The 26,730-nt window shown below is 36.7% G+C and overlaps 1 protein-coding gene across 1 annotated transcript in view; it reads right to left on the reverse strand.

The window, feature by feature from the left end:
- The window catches only part of TRPM3 (transient receptor potential cation channel subfamily M member 3), an 849,162-nt gene extending 822,652 nt beyond the window's left edge, over positions 1-26,510 (reverse strand). Inside the window, 1 exon segment of the mRNA XM_021074417.1 lies at positions 24,094-26,510. Within this exon segment, the coding sequence (XP_020930076.1) occupies positions 24,094-24,276 (183 nt within the window). The 5' untranslated portion in view covers positions 24,277-26,510.

Consider the following 26,730-nt stretch of genomic DNA (forward strand, 5'->3'; position numbering starts at 1 on the left):
TAGACTGTAACCTGCACAAACACAGTAGTGAGCACCTACGACACTGCCTAGCACTCTATAAACAGGCAACAAACCTTTAGTGAATTAGTCAGTTTTATAAGGATATGAAAAATGACATGCCCATACTGGAGAGATCAATAATTTCCCCTGCCTTAGCAACTCTTGTTTTATTTAGAATTTTTAAAAATTGTCTGTCCTTTGCCTTGTGCTCTCACATGGACTTTCATCTATTACCTAACTTATTATTCTAAATAAATTTCCAAAGGATTATTCAGTAAGCTGTACATATTAAGAAACTGAGGAGCAAAAGTATGTCACTCATAAAGACACAGTGTCAGGAATGGAATTCAAACCTAGCTCTAACTCCAAATCTTTTGAACTCTTTTGGCTACATACCCAGGCTGGCTTCAGGAATATGAGACCTGGTTAGTGGCATCGGGCCCCACACTTTAACGCTTTCCAGTGGCACTCTTGAAATCTTAATGATTTATGAATATGGACATTGCATTTTCATTTTTCACTGGGCTCCACAAATTATGCAGCTGCTCCTGCCTGTACCACAGATTTTGTTGTGAAGAGCCTCCTAAATGTATTTCTACCAGCTTAGCATTTTCTTTCGGGGAAGAATTTAGTATCTAAGCACACTGATTTACCACAGTATTCACAGTTGTAAGACATTTAGTAGCATTAAGGAAAGGAAATTTCCAGACCTAGTCCCAGAAGTAATTCACTATTTTGTTTCCTCTGTCTTGAGAAATCCCTGCCTATCTCCTTTTTATGTCTATCATTAAATCTGACCTTATCCTTGAGCAAAAAGATTACCTTCTCACCTCCACTTTTTCCAACCCCATGAAACTAGATTATTGTAGAAGTTCTTAGTCTATTTAATTATACTGCCCTTCTTAGGCCATTATTCACAACCAACCAAATTGACGGAATATACCTTAGGCAATAATGTTGCCTTAACTCACTATAATTTTTTCTTAGGTGGTCAATGATTCTATCTCATACCATGGAATCTTCCAGATGTTATTAATGAAAGTCATTTACTTACCTGCCCTACCACCAGCCACAACTTACTATGAAGTTCTTAGAAGCCATCGCTCCAAAAGCAACATGCCCAGAACAGCAGCAGCAACCACATCTGGGAACTTGTACAAAAGGCAAATTCTCAGGCCATGCTTCAGGTCTATTTATTTAGAAACACCGGAAGTTAGGGCCCACCGGAAGCTGGAGCCAGAGAAGGGTAGTTTAACAAGTCCTCCAGGTGATATCAATACATGCTAATATTGAGAACCACCATCACATAACACTTTCAAAAATAGTAGTACCCAAATACAGGAGGTTATCATCTAAATTATCTGGGGAGCTTTTCAAAGTTTAGTTTTCCCAGCCTTGTCACAGAGGTGGACAGTTCACAAGCACGGTGTGGCCAGTATCACAGTCTGTAGTTTTAAACAGTTCCCAGGTGACCCCAATGACCAGCAGGTTTGGTAATACACACCAATGCAGGGGCTGTTTAAAATCAGTTACATATTTCAATGAACAGTTTTACTGTTTCATCATTGACTTCCTTCAGAATTCCTGGACAGTTTTTTTTTTTTTTTTAATCTCATTGCTGTATCCCCACAGAGTTTGACAAATTTAATCTAAAACTACTTGTTCTGATGCTTCTGGCATGTTTCAGAAGCCAATTTGCAAGTGAAACAAGCCTCAAAGCCTTGCTCAGTGAAAAGCACAAAACAAAGACACAAAAAAATACCAAAAGAAGTAACAAAAACAAATTTACACTCTTTCTCATGGCTTCTTTTAACCCTTGAACACATATTGAATACATTATAATCATCAAGTTGCCCCAGGTTTCAATAATTTGCTTCTTGACTTTGTTTAATATAAAGACTATTTTGAAGGAGATTTAAGGAGCTCTTTATTGAGAACCAACTACATGCACAGTACTGTACCTCACTAGTTAAACGCATTTTCACCGCAGCCACAAGCCAGAGGGAAACTGAGATGAGAACATACTTTGACTAAACATGTATTTTCACCATTCCCCCCAGTCATTACACCCAGACTTCCTTTTATAATCTTCAGGAGGATAAGAGTAATTTTTTTTCTGATAGGCCATCTATCAATCTTTGTTCCATATTTCAGGAAAGGAAGGATGAAAATTGTTTTTTAATTAAAATTTTTTTTAATTAGTCTACATTTTCTTTCAATCTCTCCACTTTTTAAGAGTACAAAATATAGAGCCAGGCATCCTGATTTCACACCTAAACCCAATGGCATTGGGCAAGTTACTTTATATCTCTAAGTCTTAATTTTATCTTCTATAAAGTGGGTAAAATGAGGTTGTTACATGGAACAAATGATTCATTATGTATAAGACTTACAGAACAGTTTCTGACACATGAAGTCCAATGTGTGTAACTAATATTAACATTCCCATGTCACTGCTCTTTTCAGTTTAATCTGCTCTTTGAAGTTTGAATCTGCAAACAGTATATCCTACAGTCCAAGCCCTGTATATCCTACAGTCCAAGCCCTGTCCTCAACAAAACATCTTGCTGTTCTCTTCTTGCTTTTCTACTATATTTATAGTCTATACTATAAAGCCTCAGGTTGTTTTTAACTTCATATGTTCAAACATCTCATACAGCTTTATATCAAAAAACAAACGACCCAATCAAAAAAATGGTCAGAAGATCTAAATTGATTTCTCAAAAAAAAAGACATACAGATGGCCAAAATACCATATGAAAAGATACTCAACATCACTAATTATTAGAGAAATGCAAGTCAAAACTACTGTGATATATTATCTTACGCCAGTCAAAATGGCCATCATCAAAAAGTCTACAAACAATAAATACTGAAGAGGATGTGGAGAAAAGGTCACCCACATACACTGCTGGTGGAAATGTAAGTTGCTGCAGCCACTGTGGAGAGCAGTGTGGTCCATTCCTTAAAAAACTAAATATAGAACTACCATATGATCCAGTAACCCCACTCCTTGATATACATGTGGAGAAAATCATAATTCGAAAGGATACATGCACCCCAGTGTTCACTGCAGCACTATTTACAATAGCCAAGACAATGGAATCAACCTAAATGTCCATCAACAGAGGATTGGATAAAGAAGCTGTGATATATATATATAATGAAATATGCTTAGCCATAAAAAAGAATGAAATAATGCCATTTGCAGCAACAGGTATGGACCCTTACCATGCTAAGTCAAGTAAGTCAGAGAAAGACATATATCATATGAGATCACTAGTATGTAGAATCTAATAAAGAATGATTCAGGGAAACGTGTTCAGAAAACAGAAACAGAGTCAAAGATTTTGAAACCAAACTTAAGGTTACTAAAGGGGAAATGCTGGGGAAAGGGATGGATTTGGAGGTTGGGATTGACATATAGACACTACTATAGACAAAAATCAATCAGTAATAAGGACCTACTATAGAGCTCAGGGAAATCTATTCAATACTCTGTGATGTCCTATGTGAAGAAAGAATCTGAAAAGGAATGGATATAAGTGTACATGTATGCCTAATTCACTTTGCTGTGCACCTGAAACTAACATAATATTATTAAGTCACCCATAAGCCAAAAATAAATTTTTAATCAAAGATTGGTCAGTGATTATTTACTTGCTATAGTTTAAAAAAAAAATTTCAAGAGTTCCCTTCATGGCTCAGCAGCTAACAAACCCGACTAGGATCCATTAAGATGTGGTTTCGATCCCTGGCTTCACTCAGTGGATTAAGGATCTGCCATTGCTATAAGCTGTGGTGTAGATGGCAAATGAGGCTCAGATCCCATGTGGCTGTGGCTGCGGTATAGGCCAGCAGCTGCAGCTCCGATTTGACCCCTAGCCTGGGTACTTGCATATGCCGCAGGTGTGGCCTTAAAAAAGAAAGAAAGAAAGAAAGAAAGAAAGAAAGAAAAAGAAAGAAAGAAAGAAAGAAAAAGAAAGAAAGAAAGAAAATAAATAAATAAACATTTCATTTGTAATGATTCTCCTCCTTAGCCAAATGTTTCAATTACCAGATCAACTATCAGTGCCGACAGAATCAGTTAAGAGTTTAAACGACCTTCAGTCATTTAGAATATATAAAAATACTGATTTTACATAAATGATATTTTGCTATAAATACTGCTTTATTCCCTTTTTCGTTGACTATATTGTAGACATTATTCCAAGTCATTAAAGATTACCAAAAAAATGTTTTTAGTATTTTTGTTTCTTGGGAAAAAAAATTCCTGTGTCACTTTTTAGTTGTTAACACACCTTCCCAATTCATGGAGTGAAAGGAACATTGTGGATATAGGTTTGGAGTCAGACAGACCTGGGTTCAAATCTTTATCTCTTTCCCTTCTCCTGGCTCGTTCTGCTCCAGTGTCTTTAGTCTAACATATCAGGCATTCCTCTGTGCTGTTCTCTCTGCCTGGAATGTTCTTTTCCAGGGTCTATCTCCACGGCTTGTTTCCTCAATTCATCTTGACATCTGCCTAAGAGTATTAGAGAAGCTTTCCCTCTGGCTAAAATAATGCCTTCCCCTCATCCTCTACCTGCAGGCCTTGTTTTATTTTTTCCTCATAGTTCTTACTGTCACTAGACATTTTATTATAATATTTACATGCTTTTTTGTGTATCTCTGTCAACCCTCACTAGAATATAAGCTTCAGGAGGGCTGGAACTTGGTAAAATGTAAATAACACTTACCTAATCAGGTTTTTGTGAGGACTGAATGAGCTAACATATGCATAAAATACAAAACCTTCATAAATATAAAAAGCCTAACAGTGCTGAGCATACAGCAGATGGTCATTTCTCCTTTCCTTGTGATAACAAGTGAAGAGGGTAGGCATATTGCTTCTCTTTTATCTCTACCTCCTCTGTCATCCCCCACAGTTGGTATCCCCAAGACCTGAGAAGAATGAACGGAAACTCTTTAATTTTATGGTTATTTAGATTTACAGAAAAAGTCAGCATATCATAATTAGACTTGAAACATCCTTGATTGTGAAAACATAGGCATACACTTCTTATGTGCACACAGAGTAAAATTAAATAAGAATGCTTGTGAAAAATGTTCCTTTGATCAAGCGGTTTTTCTAGCTAAGCAACAACTCATTATCTTTCACTCATTGTGACTGAACATCTCTCTTCCTGATCTTAATGCAGCTTTTTGCCTTAGTAAACAGGAAGCATGGAAAACATAAATCCATATTTCTCTTATGTCTGAGTACAACACCTTGGCTCAGGGTCATTGTTATGGACACCAGTTCCCGTTTGATATAAGATATTAAAGATAACAGCATATTGGCCTGACTCTACTCTGACCTCAAGACAAAACAAGGTAATTACTTTCTCAAATTAAACTCTCAGGAAAGGCTCTTATTTATCTCTTATTTGTCACATTTTTCTAAGACACACACACAAAGAATCTATTTAACCAGGGTTGTCTACTCAAGTTTCACTTGAATTCAAAAATTTTCTAAATCTGGTTCTGATTTAAATTACAAAAATGAAATAATGAGGGTAAAACTTGAAAGAATAAGTAGATGATTCAACAATTTAAAAATAATAAAGGAAATAAAAATATCACAATTGTGTAAATACAACTATACTGCCCTAACCTCACCTAACAACAGTAAGAGAAGTAGCAGCAGTAACAAATCACCATGTTTTTACTTTTCCCTTCAATAGTGTATTCCTGGAACTAAGCTTGTTTGCAGGACTGCTGACAGTACAGTTTAATTGCTTTCACTGCTCAGTACCGCCCTTAGTCTCACCATCTATAGTGACCTTTAAGGCACCTCCAAGAACAAATCACCTCTGTGAGGGAAAAGGCATACATAAACTTTGTTTATGCCTTTTAATCATCTTATCCCTAACTCACAAGTCAGCAGAGTATTGAAAAAAAAAATTAATGGATGGTTGCATTTGAATTCTATCTCTGCCATTTCCCAGTTACCCTTGTTAGAACTAAGTCAACTGACTTGACTTCTCTGAAATTTAGTTTCTTCATCTATATTTTCTTTTTTCAAAAAAACTCAATGAATTTATTATAATTGTACCATCATCAAAAACTAATTTTATTTTACAGCATTTCCATCCCAAACCCCTTCATCTGTACTTTTGACATCCAAATAAATCCTACCTCAGAATAACATAGAAGAGATTACATAAGAGACCATTGAAAGTATTTAAAAATACCAAAATAATGCTTATTTTCCTCCCTTTCCTCATCCTTTTTCTGTCAGGGCAGGATATGAAACACCTAAGTCCAGAGAATTTTCACTATGTTATTTCCTTTACTCCACACAAAAGTACTGAGTTTCCACAACATGCCAGGCACTAAACAAAACATGGGGCTACAATGATGAATAAAAATACAATCTCTGTCCTAAAGGATATCCTAAACCAAAGGAATAATTATATACTAGCTACCTTGGAGATTATGTTTGACAATCAGATATTTTCCCTAGGAAGAAGAATGCCTAGCCTTCTAGAGGTTTTACAATGTGTATAATTCACAAACTGTGCAGCAATATAATATCCTGTGAATTACCTCACTGCTCAGATCAGTGCAGGACCGTGACGTTATTATACCAGCTAGTCATCTGTCTCCATCAGTGGACCCAAAGGCACCAGTAACACAAGGTACAGGATGGTCACAAAAATGTTTTCCCTCCCACAGCTATACTTAATGGGTAATGAGACAAAAGTAGGACTTAGCTATTATTTATGTGTTTTCTCCTGCATTCATTTTTCAAAGTCTATTCATTTGGAGGATATGATCTTCATGATGTGAATTAAGCTCTTGCTTTAGTTACTGTTACCACTGCATTCTATAGTTACATCCAACAACTCCATGTACCTTTTAAACAATGAGCTCTTTTGTAGCTGTAACACAAATCATTCTTACTTGGTCCTAGGCTCCAGTAATTTGAATCATTGCTGTTTACCTTTTAAACAAAACTAATTTCATTTAGTGCTTGAGTATCTAATACTTTTAAATACTAAAAAAACTGTATTTCCCACAAAATGGCTGCCAATAACTCAGAACAAAGAAAAGAAATTTTAGGGTTTATCTTTTTGTTCAAAATGTGTCTTTACATGGAGGTACAACTCTGTCAAATAAAGTCCAGCTTATTCTGAAACTGGCACTCACACTGAGCAATGGGTTGGTGATAAACATCTGTCAAGACCAATTCTGCTACTTCCCCTCAATAATTCCTGAAGGGCTTATTTTATGACAAACTTTATAAAGACAAAAAGGGAATACAATAGAGTCTACTCACCATGTTACCTTAAACCTAATCACATATATAAGTTTGAATAATTAATAATAAAAGTAATACATCGCTATAATGACAGTTATAAAACCCCTAGACAGGAACAATAGAAGGAAATGTTTTTGAGTCAAGGTCCAGATCTTTCATCTTCATCTTGGTCCTTCTGCCTTGCTATGGCTCCTGTGCCATGCTTCACTGGTACTCTTTGCAGCTACTAATAAACAAATGCAGACTTTCTGAGTTTTCATATACAATACTTGCACAATGTCTTCATAAGATGTATATCTGCAAATATATCTGTATTTTTCCCTAATTCTGACACATGCTGGAATTACACATTCAAGACACTGCCCAGATGTATAAATGATTGTAGATATATAACCCAAGAATAGCTTCTACAAATGATATAGTCAGAATTCTTTTCTTTCCCTCCCTTTTCTTTCTCTCTGCCTCCACAACCCCTCCCCCCAAAACCCTGCCCCGACTTCTGATTGGAAGAGAGTACCTTCAGGCCAGGATGCCTCTCACTTCCTAGCTCTCTGTTCTAATTTAATGGCCTCATGCACCTTGGAAATTTCATTTCACCACAGAACCTTTCATCCTCTGTGACAGATGTTCTAGAGAAAACAATCTACTTGCTGTTTCCCTGAAGTTTTACAGTTTAATTGTTCATTGCTCAATTTGGTGTGACTTAGGCAATCACTCTGGTACTCCAGAAAATTATTGTCAACTATTGTTTTAAAGCTATAACACTTCCTGTGACATAACAGCTTCTTTAGTTCCATTTCTAATCATTTGATTTTTCATGTCAGAATTTTCATTTTATAGTAACCATATTATTATACATAAATGCACCAAATTAATAAGGGTACATCTTAAACTTATACAATGTTATAGTCAAACATATTCCAATAAAAAATGAATAGGCACATTTTTGAAAAAGAGATGATTTCTTACCATATGTGATTTTAGCATTTCCAAGGCTCTATTGCTATGCCTTCACTTGTGTTATTTATTCATCCTCCTTTCTTTTTGTTTTTTTTGTCTTTTCTAGGGCTGCACTCACGACACATGGAGGTTCCCAAGCTAGGGCTCTAATCGGAGCTGTAGCTGTCGGCCTACACCACAGCCACAGCAACGCAGGATCCAAGCTGCATCTGCAACCTACACCACAGCTCACAGCAAGGCCAGATCCTCAACCCATTGAGCAAGACCAGGGACTGAATCTGCAACCTCATGGTTCCTAGTCAGATTCATTAACCACTGAGCCACAATGGGAACTCCCTCCTTTCTTTTCTACTAACAATGATTTATAATAATAATATATTGTTACAATGATTATTGAGTGAAGGAGACAAGCACTTATATGAATAATCAAATGTCTTAAAATTACAGAAAGAAAAAACATTAAGAGCACTATTTAAAAAGGAGTTGTACATCCATTCATGATCAAGACCATCGCCAAAGTGGGTATAGAGGGAACATTCCTGAATATAATCAAAGCCATTTAGGATAAACCCACAGCAAATATAATACTCAATGGGGAAAAACTGAAAGCCTTCTCACTCAAATCTGGAACAAGACAGGGATGCCCACTCTCACCACTGCTCTCCAACATAGTTTTGGAAGTCCTAGCCACAGCAATTAGACAAACAAAAGAAATAAAAGGCATCCATATAGGAAGAGAAAAGGTAAAACTGTCACTGTATGCAGATGACATGATACTATACATAGAAAACCCAAAGGACTCAATCCAAAAACTCCTTGAACTGATCAACAAATTCAGCAAAGTAGCAGGATATAAGATTAACATTCAGAAGTCAGTTGCATTTCTGTATACCAGCAATGAAACATTAGAAAAGGAATACAAAAATACGATACCTTTCAAAATTGCACTTCACAAAATCTAATACCTCGGAATACACCTGACCAAAGAGGTAAAGGACCTATATGCCGAGAACTATAAAACATTAATCAAGGAAATTAAAGAAGATGTAACAAAATGGAAAGATATTCCATGTTCCTGGATTGGAAAAATCAATATTGTAAAAATGGCCATACTACCCAAAGCAATCTACAGATTCAATGCAATCCCTATCAAATTACCCAGGACATTTTTCTCAGAACTAGAACAAACAATCCAAACATTTATATGGAATCACAAAAGACCCAGAATCGGCCAAAGCAATCCTGAGAAACAAAAACCAAGCAGGGGCATAACTCTCCCAGACTTCAAGAAATACTACAAAGCCACAGTCATCAAAACAGTGTGGAACTGGTATCAAAACAGACAGACAGACCAATGGAACAGAAAGAGAATCCGAAATAAACCCTGACACCTATGGTCAATTAATCTTTGACAAGGGAGGCAAGAACATCAAATGGGAAAAAGACAGTCTTCTCAGCAAGCATTGCTGAGAAACCTGGACAGCTGCATGCAAAGCAATGAAACTGGAACACACCCTCACACCATGCACAAAAATAAACTCCAAATGGCTGAAAGACTTCAATATACGACAGGACACCATCAAACTCCTAGAAGAAAACATAGGCAAAACACTCTCTGACATCAACATCATGAATATTTTCTCAGGTCAGTCTCCCAAAGCAATAGAAACTAGAGCAAAAATAAACCCATGGGACCTCATCAAACTGAAAAGCTTTTGCACAGCAAAGGAAACCCAAAAGAAAACAAAAAGACAACTTACAGAATGGGAGAAAATAGTTTCAAATGATGCAACGGACAAGGGCTTAATCTCTAGAATATATAAGCAACTTATACAACCCAACAGCAAAAAAGCCAGTCAATCAATGGAAAAATGGGCAAAAGACCTGAATAGACATTTCTCCAAGGAAGATATACAGATGGCCAGCAAACACATGAAAAAATGTTCAACATCACTGATTATAAGAGAAATGCAAATCCAAACTACCATGAGATACCACCTCACACCAGTCAGAATGGCCATCATTAATAAGTCCACAAATAACAAGTGCTGAGGGGCTGTGGAGAAAAGGGAACCCTCCTGCACTGTTGGTGGGAATGAAAACTGGTACAACCACTATGGAGAACAGTTTGGAGATACTTTAGAAATCTATACATAGAACTTCCATATGACCCCACAATCCCACTTCTTGGGCATCTATCCGGACAAAACTCTACTTAAAAGAGACGCATGCGCCCCCATGTTCATTGCAGCACTATTCACAATAGCCAGGACATGGAAACAACCCAAATGTCCATCCACAGAGGATTGGATTCGGAAGATGTGCTATATATACACAATGGAATACTACTCAGCCATAAAAAAGAATGACATAATGCCATTTGCAGCAACATGGATGGAACTAGAGAATCTCATACTGAGTGAAATGAGCCAGAAAGACAAAGACAAATACCATATGATATCACTTATAACTGGAATCTAATATCCAGCACAAGTGAACATCTCCTCAGAAAAGAAAATCATGGACTTGGAGAATAGACTTGTTGCTGCCCGATGGGAGAGGGAGGGAGTGGGAGGGATCGGGAGCTTGGGGTTATCAGATACAACTTAGAATAGATTTACAATGAGATCCTGCTGAGTAGCATTAAGAACTATGTCTAGATACCCATATTGCAACAGAACAAAGAGTGGGGAAAAAATGTATACATGTAAGAGTAACTTGATCCCCATGCTGTACAGCGGGAAAAAAAAAATAAACAAATAAAATAAAATAAAATAAAATAAAATGTAGTTGTAATTCAAAATTTCAAGTTAAGGGTGATTTTCATTCATAAAAAGAATGAAATCATAAAATATTTACATACTAGTAAAAACTGCTTTCTGAAACATCTATATAAATAAAATTTTGCCATCTGCAAAACATAGTAAACATGGATGGATGTGGAGGGCATTATTCTAAGTGAAATAAGCAGATGGAGAAAGATAAATACTGTATGATATTGCTTATATGTGGAATCTTAAAAATACAACGAACTAGTGAATATAACATAAAAGAAGCAGACTCACAGATATAGATATAACCAAACAAGTGATTACCAGTGGGGAGGAGAAGAGGAGCAAAACAACGGTAGAGGAGTAGAAGGTACAAACTACTAGGTATAAGATGGACTCAAAAATGTATTGCACAACAAGGGGGATATAACCAGTATTTTGTAATAACTATAAATGGACAGTAACCTTTAAAACTGTATAAAATTCTTAACTTAAAACATATTAAATAAGGATATCAAAAAAAGTATTTCACCTGTACAGCATCAATTCAGGGCATCAAAACCTGAAAATTATATCACCTGTTTGTTCATAGGTCCAATCAACTGATTTTCTCACTCATTTGACCAGTCTTAGCAAGCTGTTTAGCAGACTGGTAATATAATTAAAGCAATTTTGAAAACTTGTGAGTAACAGTCATAACAAATCACTTACTTATCATTGCCAACTATACACATAATATGTTATAGTATATCATGTTATATGCAAATTAGTTTCATCCCTTCCACTAATCATAAATAAGCCTTACAGAACTTTTTTCCACATTTCTTTCTCCTGTAGCATTTAAGGCTTTATCTTGCACAGAGTGGGTGCTCATTAAAATTTATGTCAAAACAAAACATTCATACCCCCAACTCTCTGAATATCAACTGGAAAGAAAGGTAATTTCACTTCTACAGATTTCACTATGAATTCTGCACTCAGAAAACAAAAGATTTTAAGTTTCATTTTTGTAGGATGAATAAGCTCTGGAGATCTAATGTACAGCACGATGGTTTTAGTTAACAATACTGACCCTCCTACACTGTTGGTGGGAATGGAAACTCGGTATAGCCACTATGGAGAACAGTATAGAGGGTCCTTAAGAAACTAGAGTTACCACATTATCCTGCAATCCCACTCCTGGCCATCTATCCAGACAAAACGATAACTTGAAAAGATACATGCACACCAATGTTCTCTGCAGCACTATTTACAATAACCATAACATGGAAGCAACCTAAATGTCCATCAACAGTGGAATGGATTTAAAAAGGTATGACGCACACACACAAAAAAAAAAAACACACAGTGGAATATTACTCAGCTATAAAAAAGAATGAAACAATGCTACCTGCAGCAACATGGATAGACCTAGAGATTATCATATCAAGCGAAGTAAGCCAAACAAAGACAAATATCATATGACAGCACTTACATGTGGAATCTTATAAAAAAGACACAAGTTAACTTATTTGCAAAAGAGAAAGAGATTCACAGACACAGAAAACAAATTTATGGTTACCAAAGAGGAAATGTGAGGGAGGGATAAATGTAAGGTTGGGATTAACATATATCCACCACTATATGTAGAATAGATAATCATAAGGGACCTACTCTATAGCACAGGAAACTATCTATACTTAATGTATTGTAATAATCTATAAGTAAACAAAATCTTAGACCATATATATATATATATATATATATATATATATTTATATATATCGGAGTCGCTGTGCTCGGAGTCGCTGTGCTGCATACTTGAAACATGACATTGTAAATCAACTATGCCTCAATAAAATTTTTTTTAAAAAACCAATATTGGGAGTTCCCATTGTGGCGTAGCGGAAATGAAATCGACTAGGAACCATGAGGTAGCGGGTTTGATCCCTGACCTCACTCAGTGGGTTAAGGATCCAGCATTGCCATGAGCTGTGGTGTAGGTGGCAGATGCAGCTCGGATCCCAAGTTGCTGTGGCTGTTGCACAGGCCAGCAGCTGCAGCTCTGATTTGACCCCTGGCCTGAGAACCTCCATATGCCTGAGAGGCAGGCCTAAAAAGCCAAAAAAACAAAAAAAACTCACAAATAGTGTATTTCACACTTGAAATTTGCTAAGAGAGTAGATCTTAAATGTTCTTACCACAAAAACAAAAACGAAAATTATGTGAAGTGATGGATATGTTAATTAGCCTGGTTGTAGTAATCATTTCACCTATAAACTATATCAAACATCATATTATACACCTTAAGTATATACAATTTTTATTTGTCAATTACAGTTCAACAAAGATGGCAGGAAGAGAGGGAAAAAAGAGTGCAGTAAATCCTCATCTATTCTGTTTTTTTTGTTTGCAAGCAGAACCTCATTCTGAAAAGATGAGTATTTATCATGGGTCTAAAGGCTCCTTAAAGAGGATCTTTCATCACCGCCTTCAACACTGTCTAGTAGAGATTTAACAAACCAAACAATACCTTAATGCCCATGATAGGCAAACAGTGGCCTCCAAAAGAGGTCCTCACCCTCATCTCCAGAATGTGTGAATACATGTTACTTTACATAGCAAAGGGGAATTATGGTTGTTAATCATTTGACCGTTAAGAGGTTGTTCTGGATTATCCAGATGGGTTCAGCATAATCATAAGCATCCTTAAATATGAAAGAGGGACACAGAAGAAAAGATCAAAGAAAGCAGTATGACAATGGAAGCAGCAGGGATTAATGAGAGGCAACTCTGCCACCTTTGATGAAAGAGAAAGGAGCCAGGAACCAAGGGATGGTGATATCTTCTAGAAGCTGGAAATAGCGAGTAAATGGATTCTTGCCTTGATACCACAGAAAGGAACACAGCCTTGTCAATACCTTGATTTTGGTCGAGAGAAACCCATATCAAACTTCTGAACTACAAAACTATAAGATAATATAAATTCATGTTGCTTTAAGCCACTAAGATTGTGGTAATTTTTCACAGCAATAGTAGAAACCTATTACAATGTCGAGGATTCTTTTAAATACTGAAAGCAAAAACTTTTATATAGAAATAGTTTGACAATATGTTTTTACATATTCTATTTCTTAATGACAGTTTAATTGGCCTCCATAATAAATGAGCCAAACATTTTCTGATGGTTAACTGAACATACCCAGTGACCCAATTAAAATCTAAGGCCAGGCAGTAAACTAACAGATCAATGATGCCACATAGCCCCTATTATTATTAGTTTGGCTTTTTAAAAACTGTCTCTCTCAAGGATTTATCTTGACTTAATTGTATGAATTATAACTCAGAGTAAGAAATAGTTGATGGGAGGATTCCTACTTATAAAATTTTAGCTAATAAATGAAAGAGGAAAGACAGAATTGTAATACAATGTAATATAATTGTACTATGACCATTTCACAATGCCCTAATAAAGCAATGGATCTTGGCCAGGGATCAACAAATTCCAGTTAAGGGCCAGACCCTGACCGTGGCCTGTTTTTTTCTTAGCCTCTGAGCTAATATGATTTTTTACATTCTTAAATTGTTTTTTTAAAAATTAAAAGAATAATAATATTTTGCATATTCCAAAACTTATATGAAATTCAAATTTCAGTGTTTATGTATAAAGCTGTAAGGGAACACAGCCATGTCTACTTATTTACATAATGTCTATGGCTGCTTTGGGGCTGTAATAGCAGAGTTGAGTAGTTGTAAGAGAGCTTATGGTGCACAAAACCTAAAATATTTACTACTTGGCTTTTCACATTAAAAGTTTGCCAATCTCTACTCTAGCCAATGATCATGAATTGTAGCTAAAGCCTAAAATAAGAGGCAACCAGAATACCAATGAAGTATCTTTGCAAAAAAAAAAATCAAAACCAATCAAGGCTCCTATCAAACTACCAGTTCATAGAAAATACAATGGACAGAAGAACACGTAAGATAACACCATTGGGATGTATTCAGCAATATACATAATGTTGGAAACTACAGGATAAATACATTTCTTTGAAAAAATCATTTTACACAGGACAAAAAAGGGTACTAGTGGGGAAACTTACAGACTGAATAAAACAATCAATTGTAATGTGTAAATTACAGATGTATTCTAATTCAAACAAACTGTGGGTAAAAACAGAATTATGAGATCATGAAGGAAATGTGATCCTAACTTAATATATGTGGGTATTAGGAAATTATTAATTTGTTTAAACTTCACAATAGAATGGAAGTTTTTGTTTGTTTGGTTTTTGTTTTGTCTTTTTGCCATTTCTTGGGCTGCTCCCGCGCATATGGAGCTTCCCAGGCTAGGGGTGGAATCGGAGTTGTAGCTGCCTGCCTACACCAGAGCCACAGCAACGCTGGATCGTTAACCCACTGAGCAAGGGCAGGGATCGAACCTGCAACCTCATGGTTCCTAGTTGGATTCGTTATCCACTGTGCCACGATGGGAACTCCTAGAATGGAAGTTTTGTTTTAACAAGGAGGCTTTATATTTCAAGTATTTTTTAGAAGAAGTAATACGATATCTGGAATTTGGGTGCAAATAAATCTAGGGAGGGAAAAAAACAGAAAACAGGGATATATAAATGAAATATAATTTGTCATGATTTGATAATTGTTGATTAGCTGGATTATAGCTAAATAATTAATAAATTAAATGTAGTAATCACACTATTCTCCCTAGGGTTGTATATGTTTGGATTTTCCTTAATAAAAGTATTTTTAAAAGCATTCTTTCCAAAAGGTCTGAGGTTCACACAGAGAATAATTTTATAATCATAATTTATTTCAAATAATGAAGAACTCAATGGTAAAAATACCAAAAGCAAAAACAACCCTTTGTTTCACTATGGTATAGACTTTACATTTTATTTCTAAAAATTTCAATCAATTTACCTTCAGTAAAAGCATAGTGTAATGGACCAGGATCAACTTCAGAAAATAATTATTTTGGAGAAGACAAGCTGAAGTACCTTCAAAACCAGAAGCCTAATACAAATGATTGCCAGCCTTATATTACTTCTTGGATACAACCAACATTTTAATTTCAGGAGAATTAATGATTATAAACATTTCCCCATCAAACAAAGGCAACTTCTACTTTTAATGTTAGATGTAACAACTCTAGTTAATACCAATAGTTAGCTAACATCTATTTAACAAGTAGCTCTTGCCAGGCACTGAACTAGCTGCACATATCAACACAATTTAACACTGACAATTCATCCTGCGTACAGGTATTCCCATTGTCATTTTACGATAAAGGACAGAGACAAAGAAAGATTAAGCTGCAAAACCAGCTAATAACTTGAGTCAGACTGGAAATTAAATCTGTCTGATCTGAATGTCAATACAGTCTTAAGGCAGAAAGCTGGCACCATCTCCCTTCAACCCCTTGAAATTTTTGACATGGTTCAGAGGTTAGGATCTGGACAATCTGGACCCTTCTCCAGTGCAAAACAAATTTAGGGAAGAAGCCCTGGTCCTTATATCTTCCAAAGAGCAAGATGAGTTACGAAGTTTATATCCTATCAAAAGTTTTGCAAGTTAAGGACTAAAGAGACAAAGATTTTCATTAAATATTGTTTGTAATAGCCAAAAAAAAATTAAAGGAAATAAACTAAGGTTTTGCCAGTAGATAAATGACTAAATTACCTGTAGTACAAACATATATTGAAATAATATACAACATTACATGTAACTCCTTAATATACCTCAAAAAATACATAGTTACTGAAAAAAATGCAAACTACAAAATAATATATACTATACAGTTCTTGAGGAAAATGCTAAACATACAGTATCATGCCATTTATACTTATTTATGAATCCATAAATATGTAATAAAGATTTTTTAATAAATGTATATGAAAAGAATGAACCTCAAGTTCAGAACATTTCTTACCTTTAGGAAAAGAATCAAGAGAATGGTAGGGGGTTATTTTAGCTGTGTCTATAACATTTTACTCTTTTAAAAAGATATAAAGAAAATATGACAAACTGTTACACTTGTTTAATGTGTATGATGAGTATGTGAATTCTTTTCATAATATTTTCTATTTTGCATATTTGGGACATTTTAATTTTTTCTTTTTTTTTTTTTTGGCTGAGTCTGCAGTATGTAAGTTCCCAGGCCAAGGATCGAACCCATGCCACAGCAACTACCAAAGCTGCTGCAGTTATATGGCCAGACCTTATATCACTGCACCACAAGAGAACTTCGATTTAAATTTTAAATAAAAAGAAATACAGCAATTGCATTTTCTTTATAAAAATTTTTTAAAAAGAGAAAGAACACTTCAGTGTATCAGTGGGAAAGGAAGAAGGAAACCTGACAGAACTGGGATGAAAAGAGGCATAGAAATGTAACTCACTGAAGGTCACACAGCTAAGAAATGACAGAGGCCAGGATTCCAATGTAGCTCTCCTTGATGCCAAAGCTGCCATACTGTTCTCTAAAATTAATTCATATTTTCCTCAGAACTTTCCAAGTAGAGATGAACTGCATTCAAACTGAGCCTCTTGGGAACACTTAACTCATAGAGTTGTCGCTCCTAATCTTACCATTATAAAGTTAATTCCCAAGGAACTACTAGAAAAGTCAACTTTTGGGGAAAACAGAACTTAGCTGACTAGTATCATGAATGTGTTCCCTTTTGTGTGATTATTTTGTGGTTGAAATTCTGGTATTCTACAGGAGCATTTTAAATAAATATGAAATCCCATGACACTGTATGTAAGGATTGACAGCTTGTAATGTCAGATCAATTTAAATGACCACCTTGATGACAACTGCAGAAGTGATTTCTACCTTGTTGAGATCTGAGGAATTTCCCACATTTCTTGAAGTATTTGGTGAGATCAAAATGTTGAGGCATTTGGAGAAGTTAAATATACAAAGTATTGAGTTATTTGGAGAGAGACCAGATATACAAAGTAACATTTTGGCAATCTATGACTATTAAAACATAAGTTTCCCCCAAAATACATATATTTGCATGATAATTTTGAATCATTCACCAACATTGTAGACTAAAGATGTACTAAGTAAAACCTGCCAAACAATCAACAATTGGGAGCAATTTCCACCAGGCAAATTGCTAAGACAAAGAGGGTACAGCCAAGATTGAACGTGAGGGAGGAAAAAAAGGTCTTCAACTCTCTCATACAATAAATTCCAACTCCTCCAAATCTATGAACTAGTTTGTTGCTCTTCTCTCTTCCTACATATTTAAGCCCTCTTTCTCTAATTAATAATTGCTTCCTCCAGCAAACAGGCTTAAATTTCTCCCATCTTGAAAAAAACAAGAAAGATTGTCTCTATTTCTCTCTCTTCATACCTAAAAACCTAAAGTCTACCTCACATTAATTAAAAAGTTCCATTTAATTATTAATTGGTCAATTTATCCACTGAACAAATATTTGAGCGCTTACTAAACACCAGGCACTGTTCAAAGCATCTGGATAGACCAGTGAACTAAACAAAGATTCCCACCTTTGCTTATAGTCTAGCTAAAATCAGGCAATAGATAATAAATTATGTGATATGCTTAGAGGGGTGCCTGGCACATAATAAGTACTACAAAATTTTTTGGTGTTATGTTTGCTGTTGTTATTTCTCCTTCTCATCTGCCCTGCCTTCCATTGACTGCATTCAGGCATCCATTCTCATAAGTCCATGAGTCCATTAAAATGACTGAGAAAGGAATTATTGCCCTCTTTCCAAACTGCCAAATCCAAGAAACTCTTCCTCATCTTTTGAGAATCAGGCACCAAGTCTAGGACGCTTCTTATCTAAATTTTCCATCACCGTCCATTAAGAGGCATTGACTACTTTCATCTTTACTGCTTCTCGAACTTTTAGCTAAGATCAAATGACTATTTTAATCTTTGCTCCATTGTATTCTGACCATGACTGTGCATAACTGTCTTGTTTTCCGTATCTCTGTCTTGTGTTAAACCATCAGTTCTACTGAGGAAGTTGTCCAGTATCTACCATGGTGCCTAACATTTCCTAGGTACCCAATCAATGTCAGAGGAATAAATGTTTCTTTAAACATTGTTCTCCATAATCCTTTGATATTTGCTCAACCAACCCCCTCTTGGGCTGTGCAAATAAAAAAAACAAAAAGTAAAGCCAATGCACAGACCAGCACAGCTGGTTGGAACAAACGAATACATTTTGCTACTATTTATAAGTGGTTTTTAATGATTCAATTGTTTTTTAAGATCTCAATAAATAATAGCAAGAAAAACAGTTGCTAATATATTTGGGAATAATTGAAAACACATTAAAAATCATCCCCATGCAAGGTTATTTTTCCTCCTCAAAACTTTAAATATTTGAATTACTCACTTGCCACCTAACACCATGGCCCTCAAAGATGGGAAACCAAATTAAATTAAATTTTTAATCTACTATGATCAATGAAAAGCATGTTAGTTATTATCTCCATTACTAGAAAGAGATTTCAGAAATACTTAAAATAGACCATTATCAGAAAATGGATTTTTTTCTCATCAAAAAAATCACAGCAAGAAAATACAACCATATTCCTAAGTTATACAACATTGTCCCTTCTTTATTTTTATAACACAGGGAGTAAAAGGCAGCAGACAAAAATCAACCTGTCAAGAAATGGTTTATACAGTAATGGACTAGCCCTGCAGGGGATTCATTCTGCTTTCACCAGAGAGCCCTTTGTGTAACAAGAACAAACTATTAAGGGTTTAATGACACTGCAATAGCATATTAGACACTGAAAAAGGAAACGAGGATTCTTTTCACCAAGTTGCTGTTGTTTCTACCACAGCCACCACGGGATCAACCATCCACACAATTCTCAAATGGACAACTTGGTTGGGAGACGAATTTTTCTGACTTTAGCCCTGCTTTTGATTCAGCTTTTTCTCATTTATTTAAAGATCCTGAAGAACCTAGCTTTTGGCAGGAATCACTGGAAGTTACGTTCTAGACCCAAAAGGGACAAGTCAGCCTCAGAAACAGAACCAGGTTTGTTTATGGAATCTTGCTTCCCCCCCCCCCAACACACACACTCGTAGCATCTCAAACAGCTGTGGCAAGAGTGAATTTGGCAGCAGCTGAACTGGACTCATCTACTTTGCAGGACTGCTGCTTCTATACACTCTTAGTTGCCCACTTGTCTGCACAAGGCCTGATGTTCTGTGGTGGGCACCTGCTGATGAGGGTAATTATAGCATTAGTGGAAGCAAGCATGCCATCTAAGGTTGAAAAACAACTCTAATTAAAACTCCGTCATTTTACTCCCTCAGAACTGTTTCTTTTTAACCTTTTACACAAAGGTTACTCAGAGATTATAAATTAAAACTGCATCTATTTGAAAGCAAGCCTTTAAACAGTTGTTTAAACATTCTTGAGGAGGAAATCACCTTTCAAAATTAAAAATATTATATGCCAGGTGAACATATGATATTTGTAACACCAGACAGCACTTGCTGACTCAACTTTCAATAGATTTCCACATATTTCTGTGTGGGTGGAATTAAATAATAGTAATAACATGAATAATAATACTTCAAGGATAAATATGAAGTCCAGATTGTATAGAATGGAGGCAAAGAAGTTTTAAATTACTATTATGCCTATTGACCAATTCAACAGAGACATTATATAAAACATTAATATCCAGAAACTTAATTTGATATCCAAAATTCAAATATATAACTTACACATTAACTATAAAATTGGTATAAAGTTCATTCACATTTACTTAAAAATAGTTTTAGATTTAAAAAATAATCTATTATGCACTTTCAGAGAGGAACAAATTCCAAGGAATGAATAAGATTAAATCCTACTTCATCCTCTCACAATTTTATGATTTGGGGTGTCATAAAATGACTACAGTAGATTATTGGATTAAAGCTCGCCTTGTCAACCATGAAGCTAAAAGTAAGGAGAGAGGAGAGTGGTTCCTGAATTAGAAAAATGAAAAAAAAAAAAGGAAAAAAGCTTTCCAAATCAACAAGGATTGATTTATCAGACACACCCAGGACTGTGGCCCAGAAACTGAAAATATGCCCATTATTGCCACTGCTAAGACTCAGAACAGCTGCCTCTTCCTCCTGTGCAGGGTATTTCTACTTCTGCTGGTGCCAGAATAGAAGCAGACCCCAGAGAGTGTGGCAGAGAGGACACACACTGTCCTAACGTGGGACTGTCATACTCCATAAAGATTATCAGGAGACCATTTTCTGAGTACCAAAGAGACTGCCAGAAATGTGAGGTTTTGATTTCTAATCGTGGCGTTAAAATCATAGGACAGACCTAACCTCTCTACGACATTTCTAAGAAAACGCCAATGTATTTAGTGATAAGTAGGTAGGAAATCTAATTACCAAGGTTGACTCAAACTGACCTCCTCTACACTTCACACACAAAATCCCCATGACTCAGATCACAGAAAAAAAGTAGTTCTGGATAACCAAGAATATGGCAGACCTCTACTTGGTGAAGAAAATCTCCCCCATTATCTATGATGCACGTCTGCTTTGCTGTTAGTGAAAATGAAAAATAATGCAATCATTCCCACTGGGGACAAAGTCATAGACTGTATCATTCCCTGGGAATAACTTTAACTGGAAGTGATTTCAACACTCTAACTAAAGCAGAGAAGAGAGTAACAAAGGCCACATTAATAAAACAACTACATAATCATTTTATATTCTCACAGGAAAGAAGACAAAGATGGAAGAGAGCTTCCATATTTTATTATTAACTAATTTTTCCCATATTTATCTCTTTCTCTTCAAAGAAAAGAGCAAAATCCTCTTATGATTTTTATCAGGCTGGGTTCTATAGTATTTCTGAGTCCAACACACAATGAATAAGTTTTAAAGCCATATCACAGAATATCTTATTTGTTCACAGTAAATAAAAAGCAATTATTAATCATATTAATTGATTTAATCTTTATAATTTAAGCTATGTTTTTACATAAAATAGAGTGAAAGTTGAAATTAGCACCAATTCACTTTAGGAGGGAGAAAAAAACCTTACCTTGAAGATTAAAAACTTTTATAAGTATATCTCTTGCAAGTATTATTATTGCTTGGCTGTTTGCATAAATAAGTTGCATGTCTTACAAATGAAGTAGAAAGTCTTTGTTATTAATTAATGGAATCAAGTCTTGGTTAAAAACCATCATCCCAGCTCTAAGATTTATAAAACTCCATTATATTTGTTTTAAAAATTCTGATCATTAAAATTATGGCTAGGAGCACTTATTAGATTTTTAGAACAAAATCAATATCAGACTTGCCATGCAACATGAAAATAAGCACAGGCTTTTGCCATAACTGATTTTTAACTGAATCACTAATGCTGCAATTAACAAGTATTTACAGAGAAATACAGCACCATCACTACCCTTAGTAAACAGAACATGGTTACTTTTCCAGATGGTTACTTTTTTTGGTTGTCATAGTATCTATTATTCTCCCTTTCTCACACATTTTTATTCTAGCTAACAGCCCTTCAAGTTATTTAATCTAACTTTTGGTTTTATGAAGATTTTATATGTTCCTTATATAGACTCTGCAAACACCTGTTGAACAGAATCAAAGAGGCAGCACAAGAAATAACTTAGAATAACACTTAGACTTTCTATTAAAAAGAGGATGAGATTAATTCTTAGTTCATATAATTGATAGAAACCAAAAGTCATCAATTGCTTATGTTCTACATAATTTATTTCATGAAAAAAACCTATCTTCAGAATAATTGTCTCCTTTTAAATATTTTCATCTACATTTCTAGACAAATAGTATTTCTATGGCTGAAATAAAGTTAATTGCATTTTAAGTGTTCTATATTCATATTTAAATAAAAAGCCTACTCACAAAACACACTAAATATTAAGTATTTCAAATATTTAATAACATTCTGCTAGTAGATTTTTGTGAAAAAGCAAACAAAATAAACACACTGAAAATTGTATGTGTTTATATTTTATCTGTTAAAGGAATATTTTAAACATCCTTCCTTTTAGGGACTAATTTTTATCCTTCAATGATGACCCCTCAAAAACAGAGAAGGGTAACATTACTCATGCTATGAGATACAATGCTTATGTACCACCTTTTTTTAATGAATTCAATTTTACTTCAGCATACAATCTCTACTGTCAACTCCTCTGGATGTAAAACATAAGGACACACATACAACTGATGTTCTCAGTGATGTCTTGGAAGTAAAAGTGGTGTTTCTTTCTTTTCTAGAAGCAACAGGAGGCTCTGCACTTTCTTCTAGAACAGAGTTCTCTCCCTCTAGGCTGAAGGAAAACACAATATTTAAATACTAAAAATGTAAATGCAGCTAAAGTTTTTATCAACTACACTTCTCTACACACATAGGATGCCTATATTCATTTCACTTGAGTGTTTTTATTGCACTAATTAGACATTGGAGAGGAGCTGACACATGGAAAACTGTTTTCTGAACGCTGTATGCGTTAACAGTAGGATTATAAGCACCTGGGATATTCTTGCTATTCTCTGCATGCAAATGACATTCTGCAATTAAATGCACCCATTAACATAGTGGGGGTGTGGGATGGAAAAGAGCAAGTGTTAAAGAGTAAAAAATATGGCATACCCTTCCTATTCCGCCCTCATTCAGCGGATGCTTAGTACCTTTGAACATGCTGCATAGGCAGACCCTCGGGACATACACGAGTCACAACAATACACTCAACAACATCTCCCACACTCCGTTAATTGCAAAACTCTAATGATCTGACAGTGAGCCTCCGCCTCTCGAACATGTTTTCCATTTTTGCTGAGCCACCCAGAGGCGTCAAGAGACCTTGGGGGCTGAGGAAAGGAAAGTCGTTCCTTCTTACCCTTCCTCACAGCCCCCAACACTTTGATTAAAAGCGGCTCCACAAGTTCCCTGGATTGCGCCTCTAAGGAGGCAAGTTCAGCACCATGGAAAGGCTCAAGCTGCGTGCAGCGGGGAGAAAGACATCAGGGGCTCTCCCCCAGGCCACTCACCGGCGTCTGCTGAGATGGGAGTCCCGAGCGCTTGGTGGATCCCTGCTTGGAACTTAACCTTTTCCACGACTCGGCAAACCTGCCCCGGCTGGCGCTCCGGCTGCGCCTGCGGCTCTCTGCGCTGTCCTCGCGGTCCGAGCAGCCCCGCTCCATTTCGGCCGCATCCCTCCACTTCTTCCCCATATTAAGTTCGCCCTCGCTCCAGCCCTTGCTCGCTCCTCTCGCCTCCGGTCTCACTCCTGCCTGCGCGTAGCTCACTGTTGGCGCCGCCTTTGCCTCCGCCAGCTCCCGCTACAGCCCTGCGCTCGGTTACCGCCGCCGCTGCCACCAGGCTGCGCTTGCGCCCGCGACTGGCCAAACGTGGGCTGGGGCTGCGAGCGCCACCTGCGCCCAAGCCAGCTTCCTTTCGCGCCCCCAAATTACTTTCCACTCCACAGCCACCGCCTTCCCGGGCGGGGAGTTACGTCCCACGCCTTGGGCTATTGATCCGCCTCTGGGTAGCTGCTTTCAGTCACCCACTCCGCCTAGTCCCCCAGCCTGTAGAACAAACTCACCCCACACCAGGCTGCAAGTGCAAGCCTGCGTTACCCATTCTGGGTGGGTGGAGACTAGTTGACTTGGACAAAGACTAGAAGCGTACAACTTTGTCCTCCTTCCTTTTCTTTCTTCCCTTTCTCCTCTTTGCAGCAACAACTGTCGCTCAAGTATCCTTGGGGAGAGTAGCGCTTCATCTCCTTGTCAGACGCCACGCTAATTTCTTCTCACTTTTTCTCAGACTAGCTCACGGCTTCCCAAACTTGACTGCACATTGGAGTTACCTAAAAAAAATTTTTTTTAATGCTAGTATTCCTCAGGGTCTAATTTAATTGGCCGAGCTGTGGCCTGGGAATCAGGATAGTGAAAAATCTCCCCAGGTGATTCTTGCTGTTTTAATCGCAATTAAGAGCCTTCAGGACCTGTGCTCTAGGGACAGGGTGAGAAGGATCTTTGAAAGAGCAAGAGGGTTGATACTTCTTAAATCAACTCATTTTTTTCTCCAAGAGACGAATGGGTATTCAGTTTACCCTTTCACTCCTAGAAGATGGTACAGCAGTAAACCAGTGAGAATGGATGATATGTAAACTGATGGTTGTATATTCTTTGACACCTCCACATCGCCTTGGCTAACATATCTGACTTCTGCTCATTAGAGGGAAAGCCAGCAGTCTCTCATCAGTTTTCTGTCAGTTATTTTATCAGACTAAGCTGTCCTTGTATTCAGAAATGTCCTTGATCAGATGAGAGAAGGCCGTTGGGGGCATTGTAAACTTACAAAAGCTGAAACAATGACCTTACTCCTTAAGAAAGGGAAGGAGACCTAAACTCACTCTTAGTTGGAAAGGGCTGTCTGGGTGCTTAACTGCTGCAATGGCAACAGATTTATTTTCATTTCTTTCTGAAATTAAACATCCTCCTTCCTATTTGACTAATTCTGCATCCTCCCAGGAGGAAAAGGTGAGAAGGGAATAAAAAGGATGAAGAGAGGGTGAGAAATGCTGTGGAAAAACTGGTGTTGTGGTTCCAGTTATGAAAATCATAATTTGATTTGTCAGTGGTCAGTCTGATTAAGCACAGGTTGTGGAACTGGCTAGTTTACAGGAATGGAATACAGAGTCCTAAGATCCCACAGCTGTGCACCTGTGTGTAGTGCCACATTAATATTAATCTTGTCATTTTAAGCAAAGGGACTCACAGAGCATACTTCCTATCTTTTTAAACAACTCTCTGTGTCCAGAAATCACACGCCCATATTAAACAAAATGAGACTCTAAACAATATTTGCAATACACAATGCCATTTAATGAGAAAACCACAGGCTCCATTCTGGGTTTTTGCACTTCCTATCTAGGTTCATGGATTTGAAAATATTAGTGACATTTCATGGAAATATAATGATTCAGCCCAGATTCCTCCCCCTGACAAAAATAAATCAAAATGATTATGCACAGTTTACAAATTAGACATATATGAGAAGTAAGTACCAATTAGGCAGTAGAATAAAAGTCAGCAAATTATAACAAAGTAAATACTTACCTTTTCCTTTAGTTGTCAATGAAGAATACAGGTGATAACTCCTTAGAAGATGAAACCCTGTGTGGCAACTTGGATGCCCTGAAAGTTCACTCTTTGGTTGATAAAATCCCTGAAAAGGAGCTATGAGGGGCCTTTACAGGTACATCAATGCACATAATCCAAGAATGCTCACCTCACAGAGCCACAAGCCCCTGGCTCAGCATATTAAGGGGAAAATAATCCTGATATCAATCAGTGTTATCTGTCATAAACCATGGTACCAGCACATCCATGAGCACTCAGAGAAACTGATGAGTTTGTTTTTTGTCTTGTCTTTTTAGGGCCTCACTCACCACATATGGAGGTTCCCAGGCTAGGGGTCCAATCGGAGCTGTCACCATCGGCCTATACCAGAGACACAGCAACATGGGATCAGAGCCACATCTGCGACCTACACCACAGCTCACAGTAATGCCAGTTCCTTAACCCACTGAGCAAGGCCAGGGATTAAACCCACATCCTCATGGATATTTGTCAGGTTCATTAACCACTGAGCCACGACGGGAACTCCAAAGAAACTGGAGA

This window comes from Sus scrofa, chromosome 1 (genome assembly GCF_000003025.6).
Source record: "Sus scrofa isolate TJ Tabasco breed Duroc chromosome 1, Sscrofa11.1, whole genome shotgun sequence".
Taxonomy (NCBI): domain Eukaryota; kingdom Metazoa; phylum Chordata; class Mammalia; order Artiodactyla; family Suidae; genus Sus; species Sus scrofa.